The sequence below is a fragment of the Barbus barbus genome, assembly GCF_936440315.1.
Source record: "Barbus barbus genome assembly, chromosome: 39".
Lineage (NCBI taxonomy): Eukaryota > Metazoa > Chordata > Actinopteri > Cypriniformes > Cyprinidae > Barbus > Barbus barbus.
In genome coordinates, this window is record NC_136717.1 from 2,216,069 (window position 1) to 2,239,623 (window position 23,555).

Here is a 23,555-nt window from a genome sequence, read left to right on the forward strand (position 1 = left end):
ATTGACATACCCGAAGACACTTGGAATAAAGCTGTTGAAAGAATAAATAGTACTTCATCTTGTGCACGACTCAATCTGATTCAGATGAAAGTTCTCTACCATAAGTTCTCTACCGTAGTCAAGTCAAGTCACCTTAATTTATATAGCGCTTTTAACGATACAGATTGTGTCAAAGCATTTAACAGCATCAGATTGGAGGATAGAGTGTCAGTAATGTATAAAAATAAGATTAAACACTCAATTTTCAGTTAAGGCATTTCATTATTAAGTTCAGAGATGTTATTGTCTAGATCAGTTTAGTTTAAATAGTATCTGTGAAATCAAATCGATGTTAATCACTAGAAATTAAGTGTCCCCAACTGAGCAAGCCAGAGGCGACAGCGGCAAGGAACCAAAACTCCCTCTGTGACAGAATGGAGAAAAAAACCTTGGGAGAAACCAGGCTCAGTTGGGGGGCCAGTTCTCCTCTGGCCAGGAGATAATTGTTTATTTATTGTTTACTTAATGTTTTAATAAAAATTTTAAATGTATAAATGTATTTATTTCGATTTTATATTGTTGCAATTTCTAACAGTATTAATTTCTAATAGTATTATGTAGTTAGGTATTTTATTATATTTTTAGTTATTTTATTTTATTTTTAGTTTTATTGCATTTAAAGTCCAGGTCTTCACAGGGGATATGTCCTCGGGGCTCATCCAGGTGTCCCAGCCTCCACCGACGATCAGGGAGACATCATCTCCTGGCGCCGATCCACGATCTGATCCAGACACGGACTGAGAAACAGAATAAGAAAGAAACAGACAAATATTAGCGTAGATGCCATTCTTCGAGTAAATCGTGTGTTATGGGGAGTGTTCCCAGTTCTGCTTGATCTAATTAATGCAGCCTAACAATCCTTTAACGGATTTGAATAATAGAAGCGCATTAGTGTGTTATGTGTAAGCCAGGTTAAAGAAATGTGTCTTTAATCTAGATTTAAACTGACAGAGTGTGTCTGCCTCCCGAACAGAATCAGAATTAGATTTATTGGCCAAGTATGTTTACCCATACAAGGAATTTGTTGTAGTGACAGAAGCTCCACAGTGCAACAGAAAGACAGCAACAGGACAGGACACAGATAATAAAAGAATAACATACAAATATCCAAATAGGCAATGTACAAAGCAGCAAAAACACAATATATAATATAGACAACTATGTATTGTGACGAGTTGGCTGCCTCCCCCCTTATTATCATCATCACCACCCCGTCCCTTATTCGCCGCCCTTCACCAGGCTCCTGACGGGAGTGGGTGTGTGAGAGAGGAGGGGCGCTGAATCAGCCAGGGCTGGCGGCGTGTGATGAGGCGCACCTTATCCGAATAGAGCCTCATCACCACTGCTGTTTAAATGCCGAGCTCTCCTCGCGAGACCGGTCTCTTTCCCATGCATGCACGTTGGTGTCCTCGTGGGTCCAGGAAGGGAGCGTAGAGGGACTCCCGCACCGCCAGAGATGTGAGCTGCCAGGCCCGCAGTCCGCACTAAACCGCACCCGTGATACAGCCGTCAGGCCAGGATGCCAGGCCGACTAGTCCCGTCGAGCGCCGTGGACCTAGAGGTAGACGAAGCCGCTGGAGAAGCCACCGTCCCTCACGCCCCCCTTATCCCCTTTGGACACTTTATTTAATTATTTCTGTTTAATAAAAGCCTCTCCGAGGCCTGACGCCACACCCACTGTGTCTGTCGTTTGCTCTTCCCGCCACAGTATGTACAGGTCAAGTATGTGCAAATTAGAAATGAGAAAATAAAAATGAGTGTGATGAATGGATAATGTATTATAGTTGTGTGTTCCACGTTTATTGTTGAGTGTTCACGAGATGGATTGCCTGAGGGAAGAAACGGTTCCTGTGTCTGGTCGCTCTGGTGCTCAGAGCTCTGTAGCGTTGACCAGACGGTAACAGTTCAAAGAGGCAGTGTGCTGGATGTGAGGGGTCCAGAGTGATTTTACTAGCCCTTTTGCTCACTCTGGATGAGTACAGTTCTTGGAGAGTGGGGAGGGTTGTACCAATGATTTGCTCAGCAGTACGGACTACCCTCTGTAGTCTTCTGAGGTCAGATTTGGTAGCTGAGCTGAACCAGACAGTTATTGAAGTGCAGAGGATAGATTCAGTGATGGCAGAGTAGAACTGTTTCAGCAGCTCCTGTGGCAGGTTGAACTTCCTCAGCTGGCAAAGAAAGTACAACCTCTGCTGGGCCTTTCTGACAATGGAGTCTATGTGAATATCCCACTTCAGGTCCTGGGAGATGGTGGTGCCCAGGGATCTAAATGACTCCACTGCAGTCACAGTGCTGTTCATGATGGTGAGTGGGGGAGAGCAGGGGGGTTTCTCCTGAAGTCCACGATCATCTCCACAGTTTTGAGCATGTTAAGCTCCAGGTTGTTAAGACTGCAAAAGACAGCCAGCTCCTTAACCTCCTGTCTGTAAGCAGACTCGTCACCGTCCTGGATGAGGCCGATCAGTGTGGTTTCGTCTGCAAACTTCAGGAGCTTGACAGAGGGGTCTTTAGATGTGCAGTCGTTGGTGTAGAGGGAGAAGAGCAGTGGGGAGAGAACGCAGCCCTGAGGAGCTCCAGTGCTGATGGTATGAGTGCTGGATGTGAATTTACCAAGCTTTACTAACTGCTGTCTGTGTGTCAGGAAGCTGTTGATCCACTGGACGGAGAGCTGGGTTAGTTTATTCTGAAGGGCTTTCGTGATGATGGTGTTAAAAGCGGAGCTGAAGTCCACAAACAGGATCCTCACATAATTCCCTGGTTTGTCCAGATGCTTCAGGATGAAGTGCAGTCCCATGTTGACTGCATCATCCACAGACCTGTTTGCTCTGTAGGCAAACTGCAGGGGGTCCAGTAAGGGACCAGTGATGTCCTTCAGATAAGCCAAAACCAGTCTTTCAAATGATTTCATGGCTACAGACATTAGAGCCACATGTCTGTAGTCATTAAGTCCAGTAATTTTTGGGTTTTTTGGGACGGGGATGATGGTGGAGCTCCAGTGATCTGTTGAAGGTCTGTGTGAAGATGGGGGCCAGCTGGTCAGCACAGATTTTTAGGCAGGCTGGTGACACACCGTCTGGGCCTGGTGCTTTCCTTCTTTTGTTCTTTCTGAAGACCTGGCACACATCTTCATCTTCTGCACAGATCTAACACATATGTTCTGGTCATGTACTAAACTAAGACCATTTTGGTTTTCAATATTTGAAATTTGAAATTCTGCATTTGAGAATTCAGCCTAACCCAATAATGGCTTTGTTTGGAGTTACAAGTGACGACATTCACATAACTAAAGATAAAGAAAATGCCTTTGCAACATTAATAGCTAGAAGAAGAATTACTTTAGAGTGGAAATCGCCAATGCCACCTAAACTGTCATTATGGCTTAGAGATGTAATGTTTTTTCTAAAAACTGAAAAATCTAATATTTTCTCAGAGGATCAACCAGAACATTTTACAAAACATGGGATCCTTTAATAATCTATATCGAGAAGAATGTACTCCTCCAACTTTGAACCCCCCCTCCCTATTTTTTTTTTAAATATTATTTTTTGTGGGTAAACAAAAAGTAAAAAATGAGTGCCTTTGAAGGTGCTTCTGTCACCCAAAAATGTTTTTGTAAATCATTAAACAATTGTATTATTAGTAAATGATTAATAATTATTTGATATTTTATAAATCACTAATTTTCCCAAATTTGTTGCTCTAACAGTCATAATACACTGCTCTAACATTTTATCATGAAGCTTTGAGATGTTGAAACTGATTAAAAATTATTTTGAACATCAACACTGCAAAACAGACTTAATGGCTGGGAATTGTGTGAATTGTGCAAAAATAACACATCCAATCTCCACTACAGACCTTACTACAGATCTTGAGTTTGTGGCTAAAAAAAGAAGCGACATGTTGCTCTGCAATTGTAGTTGATGAATGGCTGTATAATATATGAAATAATGTGAATGAATAAATAGTGTCAGAGAGCTGCAGATCTGAGCTGCACAAACTCTCAGGATGTGCAAGAAAATATTTTATATTCACTGAAAGTGGTCAATTTATGAGACGATGACTGTTTAGTTGTATTGACAAATAACATTTCACATTACAATCATTACAGACAGTATCTGTTCCAGGAATAGTCCAGACACCAAATGATCACTCATTTTATCTCATTTTATCTGTCATCAGAAAGTTTTGCATGTTTTCATAATTTACACTTTTGAACAGTTTGTGAACAGCTCCATACACTCAAAAAATGAGAAACATTTGCTTAAGGAGAGACACCATGTGGAGATATGAGGAATAATCATAGACTCCAAACTTTGATGAAATGGGTGAAAACATTTAAGTCCATCTTTCTTAGTACAGAAGCGAGGTTGAGCAGCTGGCTGTCTGGTGCAGTCTTAACAACCTGGAGCTGAACACGCTCAAAACAGTGGAGATGATTGTGGACTTCTGAAGAAACCCCCTATATTCCCTCCACTCATCATCATGAACAACACTGTAACGACAGTGGAGTCATTCAGGTTCCTGGGCAGCACCATCCCCCAGGACCTGAAGTGGGACAATCACATTGACTCTATTGTGAAAAAGGCTCAACAGAGGTTATACTTCCTTCACCAGCTGAGGAAGTTCAACCTGCCACAGGAGCTGCTCACCCAGTTCTACTGAGTCTGTCCTGTGTTCACCTGTAACTTTACTGTCATGAAACAGAAACTCAAGATCCAATTGAGAGTGAAATAGATATTTATTAGACAACTCCAAAACACAGCCACCGTCGAAGTGCAGAATAATCCGGCAGTGCAGTCTCCAGCACAGGCAGAGAAAAACTCTGACCAGTCCTCACCCTCCAGGGAATCGAGAAACAGCAATCAGGCAAAAACAGACTCGGGGAGCTAGAAGGACTGACAGAGAGCAAGACAGGACATGAGCAACAACGATCTGACAACACACCAAGAAACGCTACACTCTTAAAAAGATGTGTTAAAACTGACTCAAAATGTGTTAAATTCTTACACATCAATGGGCGAGTTCTGGGACGTTTGTTGTGTTAATTTTAACACATTCACTGTGTTAATGATTTTAGAATCAGAAATCAGAAAGATGTCAGAAAGGTCAACATAAAGAAGTGTAAACGTGTAATATTAACACATTATGTGCTGTCCTAGGCTATCTTTGTGGTACCTTGGAATAAAAATGTGGTACTTTTGGCATAAAATCAGTTAAATAAAACAATAATATCATTTGAATTTAAAACATTTATTGTCATGAAATGTTCACAATAAAATTCATTACAATACACAGAATATAATTATAAAGTTTTCAAGCATAGGGCAGTTTTTTTCCCCCTCCATTCCATTGGGCAGATAACCTTGTACATCATTTCAATACTATGTATCTGGGATTAATATAGATTTGATCATCCAAAAAATATGTCAAGGGGTCGGGAATCAGACAGATCAGAAGGAATCTTTACTAGATTTGCTTATATAGTGCTGGCCTATCTATGCATTTCTCATAGATCCAGATGAAATCCTTTTTAGGGCTGCACAGATGTCAGATGCACATCTCCTCGAATGTCCAAAACATCAATCTCCTCCATGTTAGTGAAGCGATGCTTGTAAGTGTGAGCTTTCTCACCATTAACAAACACCTCGTATTGAAGTTGACCGCAAAAAATGGTGACCTGAAATACACATAAAAGACAAAAATGTAAAACCATTCAATATTGCACACTTTAAATGTAGATATTATCTAAAAGTGTGTCTTGCTGGACTAGATATGCTATACTGCTGCTACTGTACGGGACTTGCACACACTGCACCTGTACAGTCATTGTCTAGTCTATATTCAGTTGTATCCACATTGTCAGTTTGAACAGAAAGCAAATGACGTATGTATGTTTACCAGCATCGGTTCCCCTTTTTTAAACGGCATGGGTTCAGATCGTTCCTCCTTGCCCCAAAACCCATTCTCATAAGTGTTGCGCACAACCACATTCTCATCAAAACGAGGACTGTAGTCAAACGCAATTCCATGTTTGTGCCGTAGACTAATTCCGAATCTGTCGGAGAAAGAAAAGGACATAAAATTATATCAGAAGTCATTTTAAGATTTCAGGGACATTAGGACAATCTTTTTTTAAACAGATGGTGTATTATCTTATAAACATCATCAGATAAATGAAACTGTCAAATATGGTTGAGGCCGGATAAACCCTTGGATGATGATGACTTTGCCAACTTGAAATCCACCATGGATGATGGTTTTGTACGGGACTTTCTGATTGTGGATCAAATGAATGTAAAATATTTATAATATACTATACAATGTGATCTACTCTATAGAATATGAAGAAGTGAGTCAGAGAAAGAGAAGAGATGAAAAAACTAGAAGACCCCCCCAATATTACCTCTTTTTCTTTTTTTAAGAAGAGAGAGGAAAACAAAATGATCCTCACTACATGAAGATTTCATTTTGTATTGTTTACCAGATTAATTAATACGCATTTCTGTGCGTGAAAAATATTTAGGATGACGAATACAAAAATTTCAGACTCAGTTTACACATCACTGCTCTCCCACTGGTTATACAAAAAATAAAAAAGAATTATGAAAAAAATATTAAAAACTTCACTGTAACACACTGCACTGTTACCAAATTCAGTTCACACATCACTGCTCTCCGGTTGGTTATACCACAACATTTATTTAACTTCACTATAACATACTGTATTGTAGCTAAAATCTTTTCACACGTTGATGCTGTCCTGTTGGTTACACTATAACACTTAAAAAAAAAAGCTATGATTAGATAATAATAAAATTATAATAATAAAACAAAAGTTATGCTGATGTGTAAACTGAATTTGGTGACAGTACAGTGTGGTACGGTGAACTTATTGGAATTTTTTTCTGATTACAGTGAAGTTACTGATTGGATTTTTTTTAAAATAAAAAATCATAAAAATTGTGTAAAAGCATTTTTTTTTTTCAAACTAAGTGTTCTAATCTAGTATAACCAGCAGCAGAGCAATGCTGTGAGAACTGAATTTGTTGACAGTACAGTGTTTTACAGTAAAGTGAAGTTATAACTTAAATAACTGTATATTTTTCATAATAAGCAAAAGCTAAATATTTTTTTCAACTAAGTGTTGTAGTATCGGTGCTCCTTTGCTGGTTATATGTAAATTGAATTTAGTGACAGCACAGTGTGTGACAGTAAAGTTATTAAATATTTTTTCGGTAACACTTTAAAATAAAGTTCATTAGTTACTTTACTTACTTACTTTTGTCATTTAGCAGACGCTTTTGTCCAAAGCGACTTACAAATAAGAAAAAGTAACTAAAACTAAAAAGTTACACTCTATAAATACTATATATCCACATATTTAAGAAAATAAAGAAATTAAATAAAATTGACATGCATATAACAACATTTCAATAATAAATATATAAATGAAAAAACTCAAATAAAAAGCGATACTACTATCCCTTGCCGGTGTCCCTGCCCGGTGGAGTCGCACGGTAGAGTCGATGGTCTTTACACTAAGAGGGCTTCACGCGACGAGTGCCGCGGTATAATAACCTTTTTTATACTAGTCCAACAAATCACCATTTCAATTCAGCTGGACCCACTTTCCTGTTTATCAACTAAAAATGGCCAAGCAAGTGCACACACTGACAAGATACACGATACAGTACGAGACCAAACGCGATTTCAGCACCTCTCAACACAGTAAACAAAAATAAGCGTTAACATTAGTTAACAAATGAATTAGAATGAACAATACTTCTATAGCATTTATTAATTTGTTAATGTTAATTTCAGCATTTACTAATGCATTATTAAAATCATAAGTTGTGTTTGTTAACATTAGTTAATGCACTGTGAACTAACATGTACAATTAACAATATTTTTAACTTACATTAGCAAAGATTAATATTGCAATAAATGTATTGTTCATTGTTCAATCATGTTAGTTAATACATTAACTAATGTTAACAAAAGACACCTTATTGTAAATAACATACAGAATTGTCTATTTTGTATATTGTGTCTGTGCTATTTATTATTTATTTTAAAAAAAAATATTATCTGTGTCCTGTCCTGTTGCACTGTGGAGCTACTGTCTCTAAAACAAATTCCTCGTATGTGCAAACGTACCTGGCAATAAAGCTCATTCTGATTCTGATAACCTCTAAAGTTTATTTTTAAAAATGCTTTTGAATCAAAAGCAAAATCTGATTTGTATTAAATATGAAATAAACCGATGGATACTAATTACTTTGGTCAGTTTCAGAGTTATTAATTATGTCTTTATGATTTTTTTTTTTTTTTTTGGAAGTGTACCAACAAATTTGTCTTATGAATTTGAGTAAAATAACTGAATGTGATGATTTGTCTTTGACCAATTACTCTTTACATTTAAAGAGATATTTGTCTTACCTTATATGATGAAACAGCTTCACTGATTGGTCTGAATTTATGATTGTCGTGTTTCTGTGAATCCCTGCACACTACACACACCGGCTCTTGGTCCTCCAGACAGAAGAGTTTGAGTTTCTCACTGTGTAAACTGCAGATCTGAGATGAAAGCATCTCATTTTTCTGCTTCAGGAACAACTCACACAGGTTTTTTAACACAAGACTACCTGGAGGCTGATCTTTTGAGGATCTTCTGCTGCAAACAGGACACTCCTGAGTTTTCTTGGTTCTCCAGAACTGTTTAAGACACTCTTCACAGACACTGTAGGCGTTTCTCAATGTCAAGGAAGGATCCTCGGAAGCCAGAATTTCGAGGATGCTACGTCATCGACATCCGTCGAAGGACTGTTCCAATGTCGAGGATCCTCGGAATTACAACCAAGGACTGAGTCCTTCGTTCTAAAAATATCCCATACACAGGAAAGGATGCATAAGTGTAGCCTTCGCGCTCTTCGCGCGCTAAAATCACCCACAATCCTATGCGCGCAGCTTTGCTATCTTGCTCAAAAATTCAAAATGTTGGACGTTAGCGGAGTCGGAGCGCCAACGGGGCAATATGCGTTCAAATGTAAGTATATTTACAAATTACAAATTACTTAAAAAAACATTTATGTATTAAAAAGTATTACTACCGTATTGATATTATAAATTCTAGAAATTACGTTATTGATAGCTAACTGAGCCGGACTAACTTAGTTAAGTTGTCCAGAGTAAAAGCGGACCGTTTCACTGACGTAATGACGTAATAACGTGCACTTGCTAGCCTGTTCCATTTACGTGTTCTCCGAATGCTTAAGAGGAGCCTCGCCTAGCCTCTGAAGGAAGTGACTTGGAAGGACCAGTCCTGTCAAGGACGTATCCTTGACATTGAGAAACACCTAGTGACTACATGATAAAACAACAGGAGACTTGAAGATTTCACAGCACACAGGACAAGAAAGTGCTTCTGCAGATAAATTTAGTGAAGCCATTTTCACTGTTTGAGCCTCAGCAACCTAAACTTCTGAATTATGCTTTCAAAATTGAATCACCAAGAGAATTGCAAAGATCTGCTGTCTGTATAGAAACAAACTTCTAAAAAATCTTTCTTGAAAGTGTTTCTCTTCATTCACTGATCGCGGATTCCTTATTGCTGTTGTCAGTAGAGAAGACAGTCAGTGTGACAGAAATGAGAAATAACACATCAGCCTCTTGCTGGTAAGTGTTGTATAAGGGTGGAGTTTATGATCAACTTTGGGTCAAAGAACAACATCAGGATTTCTTCAGGTTAAATTTTAACAAAATTTGGATTAAAGCTTTCTCCTGTATAAGACAATATGCCCAAGTTTAAGATTTATGTATCTACACTGCATATAAAAAGACTGTGTTTTTTGGACTGTGGACTGTTTTATCCCTTTTTATTTATCACAGAGTTTATCCAGTATCTGTCATTATCAAATCTTTATCTGAATGATTTCTTCACATGCTGAAGTTCAGTGATAAACCCTTGTCTCTTTATCGTGCTGATTGTCAGTGTTTGGAGACGCGAGCAGCAAAAACCAGTTACTGTCTCTACTGATAGTCTGATGACAGTATAATGGTACTATATTTGATTTAAATTTCAGTCTGTTCCTCACACATGGTTATTATATTAATAAAAATTTGAATATAGTGTACAAGCTGTATTTATGATACATTTATAGTGTTTCATGTCCTTTTTGATCACAATGTACTTTCATTAAATGGTAAAGAGCAGCCTGAACACGAGGAAGAAACATTGTACACTGACCCTTGTGTACACGGAGAAAAAAACAACAACAAAAAACTGAAGTATACTTTGGACTGAAGTCCAAAAACAGAGGCCTGGTGGGTCTAGAAACTCATGGGTGTGGTGCTTGAGGGAGTGCTCGCCCTGGTGCAGGGGAATTTACTGCATACCTGTGTAGGATATCAGAGACTGAATCAGACAAAATTTAAGATGCATCAGAACATCGAAACCCGAGGAGCTGGAATGCAGAGAGGCCTTAAGGAAACAGGAAGTCGTAAATCAGATTCCTAGCTCCAGCTACTCTGAAGCAAGCAAACTAACCAGCAAGCCTCTTTCACAGAACAGCTTTCAACATTGAGACAAAAGAACACTTATTGATAATTCCAATTCAGGAAGGAGACCGTCAAATTTGGGGCAAATAATCAAGACTGATGGTCAAAGAGATGACCGTCACATGTAAACCTGTGATAGAAAATCACAAGCTACAGACTCTCTTGGGCCGGTCTCCACACAGAAGACAAAGAACCCGACTGAAATTCCTTAATTCATAGAGACAATCTGTTCACATGTACTAAAAATAATCTTAAAAGGACATACGAGTTATTTCTCTGCATAGAAATAACCTATACTATGTTTGTAAACTACACATTAGATTATCATGCTTTAATCAAATATTATGTATGTTTTTTTTATCACTACTGAATAGCTTAAGGATTCCTATGCGTGTTTGGTATGTATGAGTGTGAAAAATCATGATATAAATGTTTCTTCCAATCAATTCTTTGTCAAATGTATAATAGTCTTGTTATAGAAATCATGTTCAAAAGTATACTTTGCAAGAGCCTGTAAAGTTTAAAAACTCAGGACACCATCAAACTCTCTCTTACTCTCTTAGTCACTCTCTCTCCTCTTCTTCTCTTTTGCCACCGTGTTTTGACGCTGCTCTTTGAGCGTGCTCTGGCCCACGTGCCAGCTGCTACCATGATGAAAAGAAAACAACTTAGTCTCATTACCTCCTTTTATTCTTATTCTTTTACTTTAGTTTCTTTCCGTGGAGTTTCGTGTTCTAATGTAAGTTTGCTACAAAGTCCAGCTCCAACTGCACTCGCTTCAAACTTCGACCAGACCAACTCGGCATCTTCAGCCAACGTCCAAGACCTCACTTCAAAGACTATTGAACTCTCAACCCATCAGATACTTCAGGGATCCCCCTCCCCTGTCTGCAACGACGACACAAAGGAAACCTCTTAACACAGGCAAAGCAAGCAAGCAACACCTCCAGGTTCTAACTGAATCAGGTGCAGTTAATATACATTTTAGCCTCATTGAGAAACTCAAAGCGAGGGTTTATGGTGGTTAAGGTCTATGCAATAGCACATATTTCTGTAAACTTGGGATTCCACATTTCCATTCTCTTAAACTCATCCTTTCCTCACTTTCTCTCTTTCTGCAACGTGTGAATGCTTGTGTTCATGTGTTAGATTAGTTTATGTCTTAGGTTTATATAAATAAAATCTTATATTGATTTTATATACTTATTTATATTGAAAAGAGAAGTATCTTGTGTTTTGTGCTCACAAGTTAATGTCTTAATCTGCTGATCTAGTTTCTGTGCTGTTTAATAGTGTTTTCACTATATTTGGGATTTTAATATCCAGTACAGAGTTTGTTATACGGCTCGTTCAGTGAATCGCCGTAACACTGATTCTGTTCAAATCCCTATAAAATCATAAATGATTCCCTTTGAGCTAAATTAAACTACTTCTTTAAATTACACATTAATATTACGTTACACCTGCTAGATCCTTTATATATGGTCAGTTGCAGGTGGGTAAAAGGGTGACAGAGTGCATGGGGCCCAGAGGTTGACAGGGACCCATAACAGGGAATAGTTTAAATCTAAATTAAAGATCTCTTTAACCTGGCATACACATAACAAACTATCGTATTTGTATAATTCAAATCTGTTAAAGCAGGGGGGCCCAAACTCTGTCCTGGAGGGCCAGTGTCCTGCAGAGTTTAGCTCCCACCCAATTAGATACACCTGAAGCAGTTAATCAAGCTCTTACTAGGCATACTAGAAACTTCAAGGCAGGTGTGTTGAGGCAAGTTGGAGCTAAACTCTGCAGGACACCGGCTCTCCAGGACAGAGTTTGGGCACCCCTGTGTTAAAGGATTGTTAGGCTGCATCAATTAGGTCAACTGGAACGGAGAACACTTCCCATAACACCTGATGTACTTGTTACATCGTAAGAAAAATGGAATCTACGCTGATATTAGTCTATTTCATTCATATCCCTAGTCACCCGGGTCCAGTCTCTATCTACATCAGGTGGACCAGCACCTAGAGACGACCTCTACAGCCCTGAATGCCAGTGGAGACCAGGACCACTAGACAAGCCCTAGAGGCAGATCACCTGTGAAGACCTCATTGCCATGACAGCCATCAGCACAGATCCTTAGTAAAGACTACGAGAACCAGATAAGTTCCCTGTGGCCAGCTTCAAATTCCTCCATATACCGGCGTGCAGTGGTGTATAAAGTACCTGAAAGCCATACTCAAGTAAAAGTACAGATATCTTACCAGAAAATGACTTTGGTAGAAGTTGAAGTCACCATTTAGAATATTACTTGTGTAAAAGTCTTAAAGTATGTGATATTTATTGTATTTAAGTATTTTTAATATAAAAAAATACTTTTTGTACTTAAGTATTGAAAGTAAAAGTACAAGTAAATTTAAAATGGAAAAGAAGCAAATAAATATATATAAAAAATTCATACACTGCCTGAGTAGCAAGATTGTGTTCAGTTTTAACTCTTCCATTTTGTATTTTTGGGTAAGAATAAGAAGCACTTAATCCGGTACTTAAGTAATTTCTGTAATCTGCATCTGAGATAGCAAGCAGCTCCAGAGGATTCATACTGGAGAAAAACCTTACAAGTGTTCACACAAGAGATTCAATCTGTCATCAAATCTGAAAACACATGAGATGATCCACAACAGAGAAACCGCACACATGTGATCAGTGCAGAAACAATTTAGCTTTTAAAAGTCACTTGAAGATACGCAAAGATCCATGCAGTGAAGAAACCAGATCAACATGAATCATGTGAGGAGAGGTTCGTTCAGTTATCTTATTTATTCATTCATATGGAAAACATTCACAGTCTGAAATCATGGTAAGAAGGTCAAATTTATGTGCTGAGCAGTAAAGTCTCTTCTGTGTAAGTTAGTTTCCTAACAGCCACGAATGAGCAATGGGCATTTTATTGTTTGCTTGTTATCTGCTTCAAGTTTTAAATTATTATGAGATACTGAGGCACAATTATGAGAAAGTATCCCATTATTATTACATCTCATAATGAGAAATGTTCTAACAATGACTTAATATCAATCTCATAATAATGATGAGATCATTTTTCTTAACTTATTGTGAGAAAGTATTTGATTACAAAAGTATCTCATTTTTATGAGGTAATAAGTAAGTTATTATGATAAAGTATCTCATTATGTCATTATGAGAAAGTATGTGATTATTATGGGATGAATGTCATTATTATGAAAAAAGTCTCACATTATTATGACTTCCATTATATTTATATTACTGTTATTCTTAAGAAGCAAATACCAAAAATCAACATGACTGCCATTGAGTAAGTATGATGTATTATTCAAATGAATGTTTAAGGCAACATCATGAGCATGTTCATAATTACTGTGAGATGCCAGTGTCACAATGATGAAAATATTTGCGTTATTCTATATCAAAACGAATCTTAGTGTGTGTAAATTATAAAGAATAGAACAGCTATAACAAACAAATAAAAAAGACATTACCATCCAGTAATGACTGTGTAAGAGAATTCTCCAGTTTTGGTCACGTACAGCATTATTAAACATTATATTTCCTCCTGCACATCTTTATTTGCGCCGTGTTTGGCCGTGATCCAGTCGCTTATTTCCATGAAACACTTGGTATTTATTACGTGTGTAATTTATTCATAGGTGACCTCATAAGCACGAGCGGTTCGCTCAACCCGACATGAGCCAATCACAGCCGTCTTACTGTCAGAATGGACCAATCACAGCTGGGATGGTGCTTGTCTTTTGAGCGTTTACAGGTGATTCACAGGTAAATCGAAACCAGAAGAACCAGCTCATCATCTGATACGATCACTGTAAACAAAAGCTTAGTAGATCTGTCTTCATAATCGGTGAGTCCAGTATGTTCTTCTCATAATATGATTTATTATACATTTCTGAGAATTCTGCCTAATTGTTAGGCATATTATTTGTTTAATATTTACATTACATAGTACAGTAAATGAAGTGGGAGAGAGTGCACTCTTAACCTGAATTAATAATTGTGTAATAATTATACTCCGTCTGTAATGTTGAGCTTCAATTTAAAAAATATTTGACTGTGTTGTTATATAGTTTTGTTATTTAACATTCTTCAGTTTCACAAAGAAATGTGCAGCATTTTGTCCAAGCAATAATAAAAAGACAACTTTTCAATTATAACTGTTAACTATTCAAATCTATTTGATAATCACGTTTTGATTTCCTATGGTTTTGTACAGGTCAGTTTGAGATTCAGACACCAGAATGTCCAGCACAGTCTTACCCATGAACTCTTCAGCGTTCGTCATCCAGTTTCCACCACCATCACAAACAACACCTGTTACAACGGTGACAAACGCTCCTGGGCCTGTTTATGTACAACAGGTTTCTCCTCTTCATGGACTTCAGGCGTTTCTGAAAGGCCAACCGAAAGCCCTTGGGGTGAGAAAAGTCTCCTGAACCCAGATAACTGGGTTTTATTTTTGTTTGCCAGTGTGAGGTGAGAAAAGCATTTGAATAGATTTTAAGAGAGACACTAACAAAGCATAATTTTTATTGAAGAATGTGACTTGGTGACAGTGCAGGAAAGACACCCGTATAAAAACAGGTTTATCATTTACAGTAAAATAGTCAACTTTACCGTGCATGAGTCACAGAGAACATTGTTTCAGGAAATACAATGACATTCATACAAATTAGTTCCACACTTGCAGAATGTATATATATATATAAAGTATAGGTTATTTTTCTTGTACAATCATATGTCCATAACTATACAGCTGCCATGAATTGATATTGTATATTTTAAATTGTTCCCCTTTATGAAAGCATCTCGTCGCACTCAGACATTCTCACACTTCCTGCATTGTTTTTGTCCCTCGCAGACGGTTCAGATAATGATCGGTGTGCTGACTTTCCTGTTTGGCATTGTGTCTTCATTTTATACACCGTCCATCTTTGTTATTATTGGTGTTCCTTACTGGGGATCTATCATCGTAAGAAACTGTTATACAACTAAGTGTTCTGTCTTTTATGATATAAGCTACATATTCCAACGCAAGCCTTCATTGTTGCCTTTTTCTCTTCTCAGTACATTACAGCAGGCGCACTCTGCATTTCTGCAGAAAATAAAATAAATGTTCCTTCCAGTATGTGTTTGGTATGTATACAGCCGTTATTACTTTTAAGGGTCTCAATTCCAGTTCTGGATGACCCACCGCTCTGCATATTTTGCATGTATTTCTTATTTAACACACCTGATACAGATAACCAGCTCATTAGAAGAGAGCTCCCTGTGTTCCTATTGTCAGGGTCCCTTTACTTCGGAACATTCATTCACGGATTTGCACTACGCCACGTCCTGCAGCGTCTTCACACACAGAAGAAACTTACTAGAGAAGTGTGACAATATACCTTTGTAAACAAATACAATTTAAATTCACGCCTCGCACACTTTAATGTACTTTGACTGGAACAGAGACCTTCCCTTTGAACTGGAATCATGGTGGAATATCCTGTGATGTCCGCTACGCAGGGCACTTACGGTCGAATAGAAGAAACATCTGAAGTGATAAGAGATGCATATGAAATGTGCAGAGTGAGCGAGCCGAGGACTGGAGTTGAGAACCACCGTAATGGTTTGGTGACCATAATTCAGAAACCCTAAACTTGTAAAGGACTGTAAAGTCATACGTGCTTGGACCCTGATGATTGCTGTTTGAAGCTATTTTTATTTATTCATTTATGTCAATTAGTGTATTTTTATCATTTTTCCATCTAAGTGTACGTGACATGTTAACACAACGTTTCAAAGTTCTTGTTGATTTCTTCATCTTTTTTTCTGTCTACAGGTGAATGCTTCACTTGGAATGAACATTTTCAGTACTATAACCGCAGGCATCGCCATTATTCTCACTTCACTGGATTTGGCTTTAGGACCAATGAGGACTTACCACAACTGCAGCGGTTATGAGTGTTACTATTTCGTGAATTATGCGGTATATCATCAACTTTTATGTTCATATTTAACATCAAATTGTGTCTAAACGGAAATGAAACTTTTACTATAAGATCACTGTGTGGTCAGAACACAAGCCTTAATCTGCACTCATCTGTTCTCTTTTTATTTGGCATTTCAGAAGTAGTTTATAGATCATTTACAATGCAAGAAGTCATTGACATTATACATTTATTGTAAACAGCTTGTGACAGTGCAAACCATCTTTTGGCCTTAAGAACTACTGTCAGGCTTTACTAAAGACATGCAGTGAAACATCAGTGAAAAGGACAGTTATATTTGTAGCTGACCTTTTTTATATTAGCATTTGTAGGATTTTTCTTTTTATTTGCATTGGATTGCATTGGTCATTATGGAAAGGAGATGCTGTGCCTGTGTTCTTTAATGTGCTAATTGTCAGTAGATCACACACAGAACATTTCACTCTCACCAGCACTTTTATGGGATTGTGCTCTCACGCTAATTTGCCCTGTTTAGAAAATCTGGCCCTAAATGTGTTATAGTACTATATGAACCTGAAGGATAGTAGATTCTTGACTGCTGAGCATTCAGTGTACCAGTGTGAGTAGTAATTATCATTTATTTTGTTATAATTATTTGTGCTAATGTTGAATTTTCTCTCAGTCTCTCTTCAGGGGAATCAGTGGTGTCTTGTTGGTATTCGCCTTGCTCGAGTTTACCATCTCCATCTCTCTGTCAGCATTTGCCTGTAAAGCCAGTCCCTGCTGTTGTCCTCCTCAGGTGAGTAATGAGGCAAAGTGTGTGTGTGTGTGTGTGTGTGCATGTTTATGTGGTTTATGAGGACACAAATTTGTATAATGACATGGGTATGACAGAGATATTACAATATGAAGGTGGTTCATGAGGACACTGCCTATGTCCCCGTAATTCAAAAGGCTTAAAAAACATACTAAATGGTGTTTTTTTTTTTTATCTAAAAATGCACAAAGTCTCCTGTGAGGGCTAAGTTTAGGTGTAGGGTTGGTGTAGGGCAATAGCACACACAGTTTGTTCAGTATAAAAACCATTACGCCCATGGAGAGTCCCCATAAACCACAAAAACAAACGTGTGTGTGTGTGTGTGTGTGTGTCAGCTGAACCCCCTGAGATGGACTTAGTGAGAAACAGCCTTTACTGTGAATTTAGTAGCCCTAAGAATGTAAATCAGCTCTCATGTGACATAGTTTTACATGCATAGATGTATCCCATTAACACAAACTCATAATGATTCAAAAGAAACTTTCCAAAGCACTTGACAAATTCCCATGTTCCCAATCATTTTGTCTCAGCTTCACTTTGAAATAAAGGTTACGTATATTTCTAAATGAGCACTTTTGAGTGTTAGTATATACATTTACTTATTCTCTTTATATACTTAAAAAACATAATACCATAAATTGTATTTTATGTATAAAATCATTAAATAATTTACGTCCCTCAAACTTACTGGTGATGTTTGCCCTTTTTAAATCTGAATCATATTGACGGTAGAATCAGCATCCTAGTTCCACCCCTGTTCTCCATCTCTAAACTCAAATCGCTTGGTTCTGCCACGGCTCGTTCCATTTTATCCATATCCACTGGGATGCCAGCTCTGTCTGTCCCAAGCAGGCCAGGGGTCCTTCAAAGTGACTTCCCTGTAAAACATCTGCAGCCAACCTCTACCGGCAGACTCCGTCATCACTCCTGTTGTTATCATTTAATAGTCTAAAACATAACATGTACATCCTGTTGTGTCAGTTCATACTGGACATGAAAACGTTTATTTAATTTTTTTAAAATAGGTCTTATATATCTATTCAGATTTTCCAAAATGCTAATCTTCTGTTGTTCTATAATCGGTCTATGTCGTAGGCCACATGTTAAATATTTGTTCAGGGTTCTCAGGTTATGCTTGAACTTAAGGCCTGAGTTCAACCTGTGTTTTCTGATAGATACACATTTTCTTCTCCTCCTGATAGAACTAATAAAATAATCCAATAAACCTGCTCATTTCAAAATAATCCACCTCGCACCTCATATGGCGCTTTTCCACTGCGTGGTACGACTCGGCTCAGAACGGCACGGCACGGATCAGTTCGGCTCGTTTTGTGTTTCCACTGCAGTTTAGTACCGCTTTAGAGTGGGTGGGATTATTCACGCGTCGTTATAGTTGCGCCGCTTCTACTGCCGTGACTCCTGAAAAACCTTTTAATTCTGCGTCTCTCCATCACGCTCTCACTGGATCCGCTCCTCGGCTATCAACGAGAGAAACATCTGTATTTCCTCTACAGGCAACGAAACAGCCATTTTTTTGTTGTTAAAAAAGGTGCACTCATTCAAAACAGTTGCATTCGATCCTTCTCTAGCTGTGCTGATTTAAATCTAGCGGGTTAGTTGTGTCTCGTGCTGAAAGTTCAATGACACAGACAGTGACGACTCTCTCCGGCCAATCAGTGATCAGAAGAGTTTAAACGTCATGTTTTGGTAACGGTACAGCTCGCTTGGAACCTCAGCCGAGGTGGTACTAAAGAAAGTACCAGGTACCAGGTGCTGTTCCCAGTGGAAAACCTGCCAAAAGTGAGCTGTACTGAACCGTGCCGTGCCGTACTATGCAGTGGAAAAGCACCAATATTCAGCATGTTAGAACCACAAAACGAGTTTAAGGATTCATTTGCTTTAATTCAATTTCTTATTTTACTGTATGGTCACAAATGTAAACCTGTAATAAAACATTAAATTTTTTCCCCAAAGGTGCAGTTTGTCCCTCAGGTTCTACCTCCACAGCCCGCTGATTTCAGGCCCATTCATTTCCATCTTAACAGTTCAGAGGTAAGAGAAACTTGTAAACCCAGTTTAGTTGGACTTTGAGTAAAATGAGAAAAAAAACTATTTTTAAGTATTATTTGAATTTAGTATTGAGTGTCCATGTACTGGAAATATGTAAGGCGCTCTGTAATGGGTGCAATACTTGTTACATAATAAAGAAAAATACATATTAAATCATATTAATTTTTTTCTTGTAGATACCTGTGGCCAGCAGCTCCTCCGTTCATCCCCAGCCTGTAGACACTCCTCCATAATACAGTGAATTCAAATAAATGTTCCCTTATGAAACAAAAATATATGGGAATGTTTTAGAAAATATAATGTCATATATTAAATACATTTCCATATATGGGGAAACTTAGTGCTTATATTTTGCAATATATTCATGGAACATGTATGGCTACATATATAATATGCATATTATATACTGATGCATATGAAGAAAAAAAAACCACAACAAAAGTGCATTTTTTAATAATTTGGGTTATTTTGGCAACCCAGCACTGGGTTTGTCCCCTTTTGACCCAATGCTGGGTTGCCAAAATAACCCAGATTGGGTTGTTTTTAACCCAGCAGTTTTTAGAGTGTAGTGCACTTTTGTTGGCTTATATGTTTGACCCAGCATGCTTTTTTATTTTAATTACTGCATTGCTAGGCTAAAATGACCCCAAACTGAGCTAAGAATTAAACCTACAACTACCAAAAGGTAAATATTTATTAAAAGCAACAACAAGAAAAAACAGTAAAAAGTAACATGCATGTAAGAAGAAATGCAGAAAAGTATGGCATTAACAGCTGACTTTATAAATACAGCACTGAACATTTGTTGAATATAACTTTTAATATCAAATTTGACTTTTTTGGTAAATTGTATATATTGTATAAAAATATACATAAACGCTATTATACAATAATTGTACAATTAGTTCTTTACAAACTATTCTGGCATGACAGTACACAAATAAACCACAACATTAACACTGATATTATAACATATAACAGAAGCATATGTGTGTGAAAGAATGTGAGCATGTGCATGAATGACACAACACAGAACGAGCATTTAACATTTTGTTATCATGTAGTCTTGAAGAAGCCCCATCAGCACAGCACGTGACATCTTTTACAACATCCTGTAAAACCACTGTTGCATCAGTTTGGGGTGAAGGTCATTCTCCTCTTTGACCAGCATTCATCCCAGTCACCGCTTGCTCTTCATCAGTGGCCTAAAAAGAGAAAAACATTGAATTAAAGTCTGTCCATTTTCAGATAGAGGTGCATCCACATCAGTAAGGATAGATAAATAGTCTGTTTTATAATTTCAGCCACTTTGTGCAGATGTTTAATGTCTGTCTACCACAGCGCTGTAGAATGCTATAATGACAGCACTAGTGTGAGGACATGAAATATTGTTTAAATAAATATATTGCTTTCAGAAAGCTACTTCTTTACTGAAACATTAAAACAGACATGACATTCACATACCTCACAGATTTCCAGGTACGAGAGCTGCTGTTTAAAGGGTTAGTTCACCAAAAAATGAAAATGGTCATATTTACTCTCCCCCATGTTGTTCCAGACCCATACAAACTCTGATAATTTTTGGAACACAAATAAATATATTTAATATTCTCTTAATTTTTTGTCCTCCTTTGCAAGTCTGGGAGACCAGTATTTTCTTCTGAACAGACATGTTTGCTATGATATAATTTAAGATTTATTCATATATATATATAATATTTGCATGAATTACTTCTACAATAACTCTGTATTTTTGACGCTTGAAAATACTGATTATCTAGACTCTCAATGGATTAACAAAAAATGATGAGAGAAAATAAAATATCTCTTCATTTGTGTTCTGAACACAGACAAAAGTCTTATAGGTTTGGAATGACATGAGGGCAGGTAAATGATTTGTTTGTGTGAACTATTCCTTTAAGAAAGGAAACCCAAGAATGATGACTCTCCAAATCAGACATCTCCAAAGTTGGTTTGATTTCTGCAATAAAAAAAACAGACATCAATGGTTTACATACAATATGAGCACGTAATCATACTGTTGTTGCATCAAAATGTGAAGTAAACAGGCAGGAGACAACAGAAACATTTATTTTCTAAAAATAACTTACATCAGTCTGAAAAGAATGATGCTCTCCTATGTCTCTGGCTTTCAACTACAAAAAACAAGCAAATATTCTTTTACTCTTAGTAAAAAAAAACAAAAAACGATAAAGTTGAAAGATGAAGTTTACTTGCCTTAAAAACCTGCTGTCAAATTCTTCATTCTACTGGTCATCTTCAGCGCTGCGGATTAGCTCTGATAGCTCCCCACGTGCAGCAGCGATGACAGCACGAAATCAAACCACCACGTGTAGCTGACATAACAGCAGGAATAAGTCAGAGAGAGGTGCTGACCATGACACAAACGAGTTACTGGGTGTATTCCAGAAAGCAGGTTATGTGACATACCCGGGAAAGTTTGAGGATAAGCGAGCGGATAAACTCGGAGGTTACTTTGAGGGTATGTAAGTAACCATAGTAACTTGCTCTCTGAAGATAACCTGCTCCGGAGTTTGTTCTGTTCCAGGGTTAGTTCACTTCAGTGCTCTCAGTGCACACGTGACATACTGACCAGCCTTCAGTGGGCCTGACAGATAACGCACAATATTATATAATATAGCCTTATATATATAGCGCTAATATAAGTAATAAATAAGTTAATATATTTTTCTAATATGGTTATTTTATTGGAATATATAACAGTTATCTGTATAAATGATAAAACACTATGACCATTAAAAGGTGTCATTAAGGCCCTGTTTACACCTGATATTAGGATGCGTTTTGGTTGATCGGATATCAAATGGACAAGAGAGACACATTCTCAAGATTCAAGATTTTATTTGTCACATACACAATTATACAGAGTATAACCAGCAGTGAAATGTAAGTCAGGTCCGCTCCAAGGACAGTGCAATTATAAAGTATACAAATATTAAGAAAAAGAAAAGTAGAGAAAATAAAAAATATAAATATAAATGTGCAGGTCAGTATGTTGTTGACTTAAATAGTAATAAAGAGGAATGTGCAAAAAGTTGTACAGGGTATTTAATAGCAACAATATGAGGTAGAGAAAAATTATGAATAGCTTATTGATATGGTGATATTTACATGGAGTCAAGTGATGTTATGGCACGGAGTTAGAGTTTAGGATTCTCATTCACATTCACACATTCATTTAATCCGTCTCTTTTTGTTCTCTTTCAAAGGAGGGTCTATGGGTGGATCCCTTTGCTTTTGTCAAAACATGAGCTGAAAGTTTAAACTGGATGCGCCCTAATATTATATCAGATTACTGCCGATTTTTGTGTTGTTAGCAAACAAGTTTTGGACATGTATGTTTAGGCTTTTTCAAATGTTTCAGAGCAACGGATGAAATAAGCTCATGCTACTTTCACATACACGCACACAAAAAGAAACGAAAGCAACTGCTCTCCTCCTTTCTCTTTTATTTCAGCAATGATAACTCAAGACCCTGCTAAACATTGTGGGTTCATGCTAGAAGTCAGGACTGGATGAAAAACATTATACTCAGTACAACGCACATTTAATGTTGTGCGATAAATTGCGGCCATTACTGAACCAACAATAAAATTATTTATGTCGGACTGTTCCTATAGAGCTGAGGGATTGCTGTTGCTTTGTGTTACCTTGCAACCGGCACAGACTTTCGAATACTGGCTGAGTTGTTTGCCCTGGGTGAAGTCACTGAACCGCATTGTGCGGGAGATGTGTTTAGCTATATGCACAATGCAAAGAGAAGCTCCAGGCTATTGTTGAAGGCTTTAAGGAGAGATGGGATTTTCATCGATATGCCAGAGCTATTGATGAATCCCACATACCTGTTACCCCACCTTTTGAGGATGCAAAAGACTATTTCAACAGAAAAGGAAGCTACTCCATCATATTACAGGCAGTCACTGACCACGAATCACAGTGAGTACAACTCCCATGCAGTAATTCACTTTTTGTTTTAGGCTGTTTACTTGTATGCAAGATAAAATGTCTGTCTGCTTAACAGGTTTACCAAAATGGACTGGCAGTGTGCACGAAG

The 23,555-nt window shown here is 37.6% G+C and overlaps 2 protein-coding genes and 1 long non-coding RNA gene across 4 annotated transcripts in view; 2 read left to right on the forward strand and 1 right to left on the reverse strand.

Annotated features, from left to right (window-relative positions):
* Positions 1-23,555, forward strand: part of LOC306858963 — a 1,377,007-nt gene that overhangs the window by 814,209 nt on the left and 539,243 nt on the right. The window lies entirely within an intron of this gene.
* Positions 5,280-9,492, reverse strand: LOC306858478 (zinc-binding protein A33-like; the record flags this gene model as incomplete). Its single annotated transcript, XM_079399045.1, has 6 exons — positions 5,280-5,719; positions 5,941-6,097; positions 6,223-6,315; positions 8,483-8,647; positions 8,689-8,717; positions 9,408-9,492. 5 exons carry the CDS (start codon positions 9,490-9,492, stop codon positions 6,086-6,088), a joined length of 384 nt encoding a protein of 127 aa, XP_079255171.1. The 3' UTR covers positions 5,280-5,719; positions 5,941-6,085.
* Positions 14,275-21,070, forward strand: LOC306858943 (membrane-spanning 4-domains subfamily A member 4A-like). Of its 2 annotated transcripts, none has more exons than XM_079399757.1 (8): positions 14,275-14,483; positions 14,853-15,054; positions 15,498-15,608; positions 15,704-15,772; positions 16,464-16,610; positions 17,255-17,371; positions 19,364-19,441; positions 19,636-21,070. In XM_079399757.1, the coding sequence occupies exons 2-8, from the start codon at positions 14,878-14,880 to the stop codon at positions 19,690-19,692; spliced, it is 756 nt and encodes a 251-aa protein (XP_079255883.1). In that variant the 5' UTR covers positions 14,275-14,483; positions 14,853-14,877; the 3' UTR covers positions 19,693-21,070. The 2 variants fall into 2 exon arrangements, with proteins under 2 accessions (XP_079255883.1, XP_079255884.1); XM_079399758.1 differs by having other exon boundaries at positions 14,439-14,492; positions 19,636-20,872.

Bases quoted from the DNA above. Each gene is read 5' to 3' on its own strand.
- LOC306858943 (XM_079399757.1), top strand. From the start codon at position 14,878: ATGTCCAGCACAGTCTTACCCATGAACTCTTCAGCGTTCGTCATCCAG. The intron at 15,055-15,497 runs GTGAGAAAAGTC...TGTCCCTCGCAG, and splicing joins GCCAACCGAAAGCCCTTGGG to ACGGTTCAGATAATGATCGG. The intron at 15,609-15,703 runs GTAAGAAACTGT...TTCTCTTCTCAG, and splicing joins CTTACTGGGGATCTATCATC to TACATTACAGCAGGCGCACT.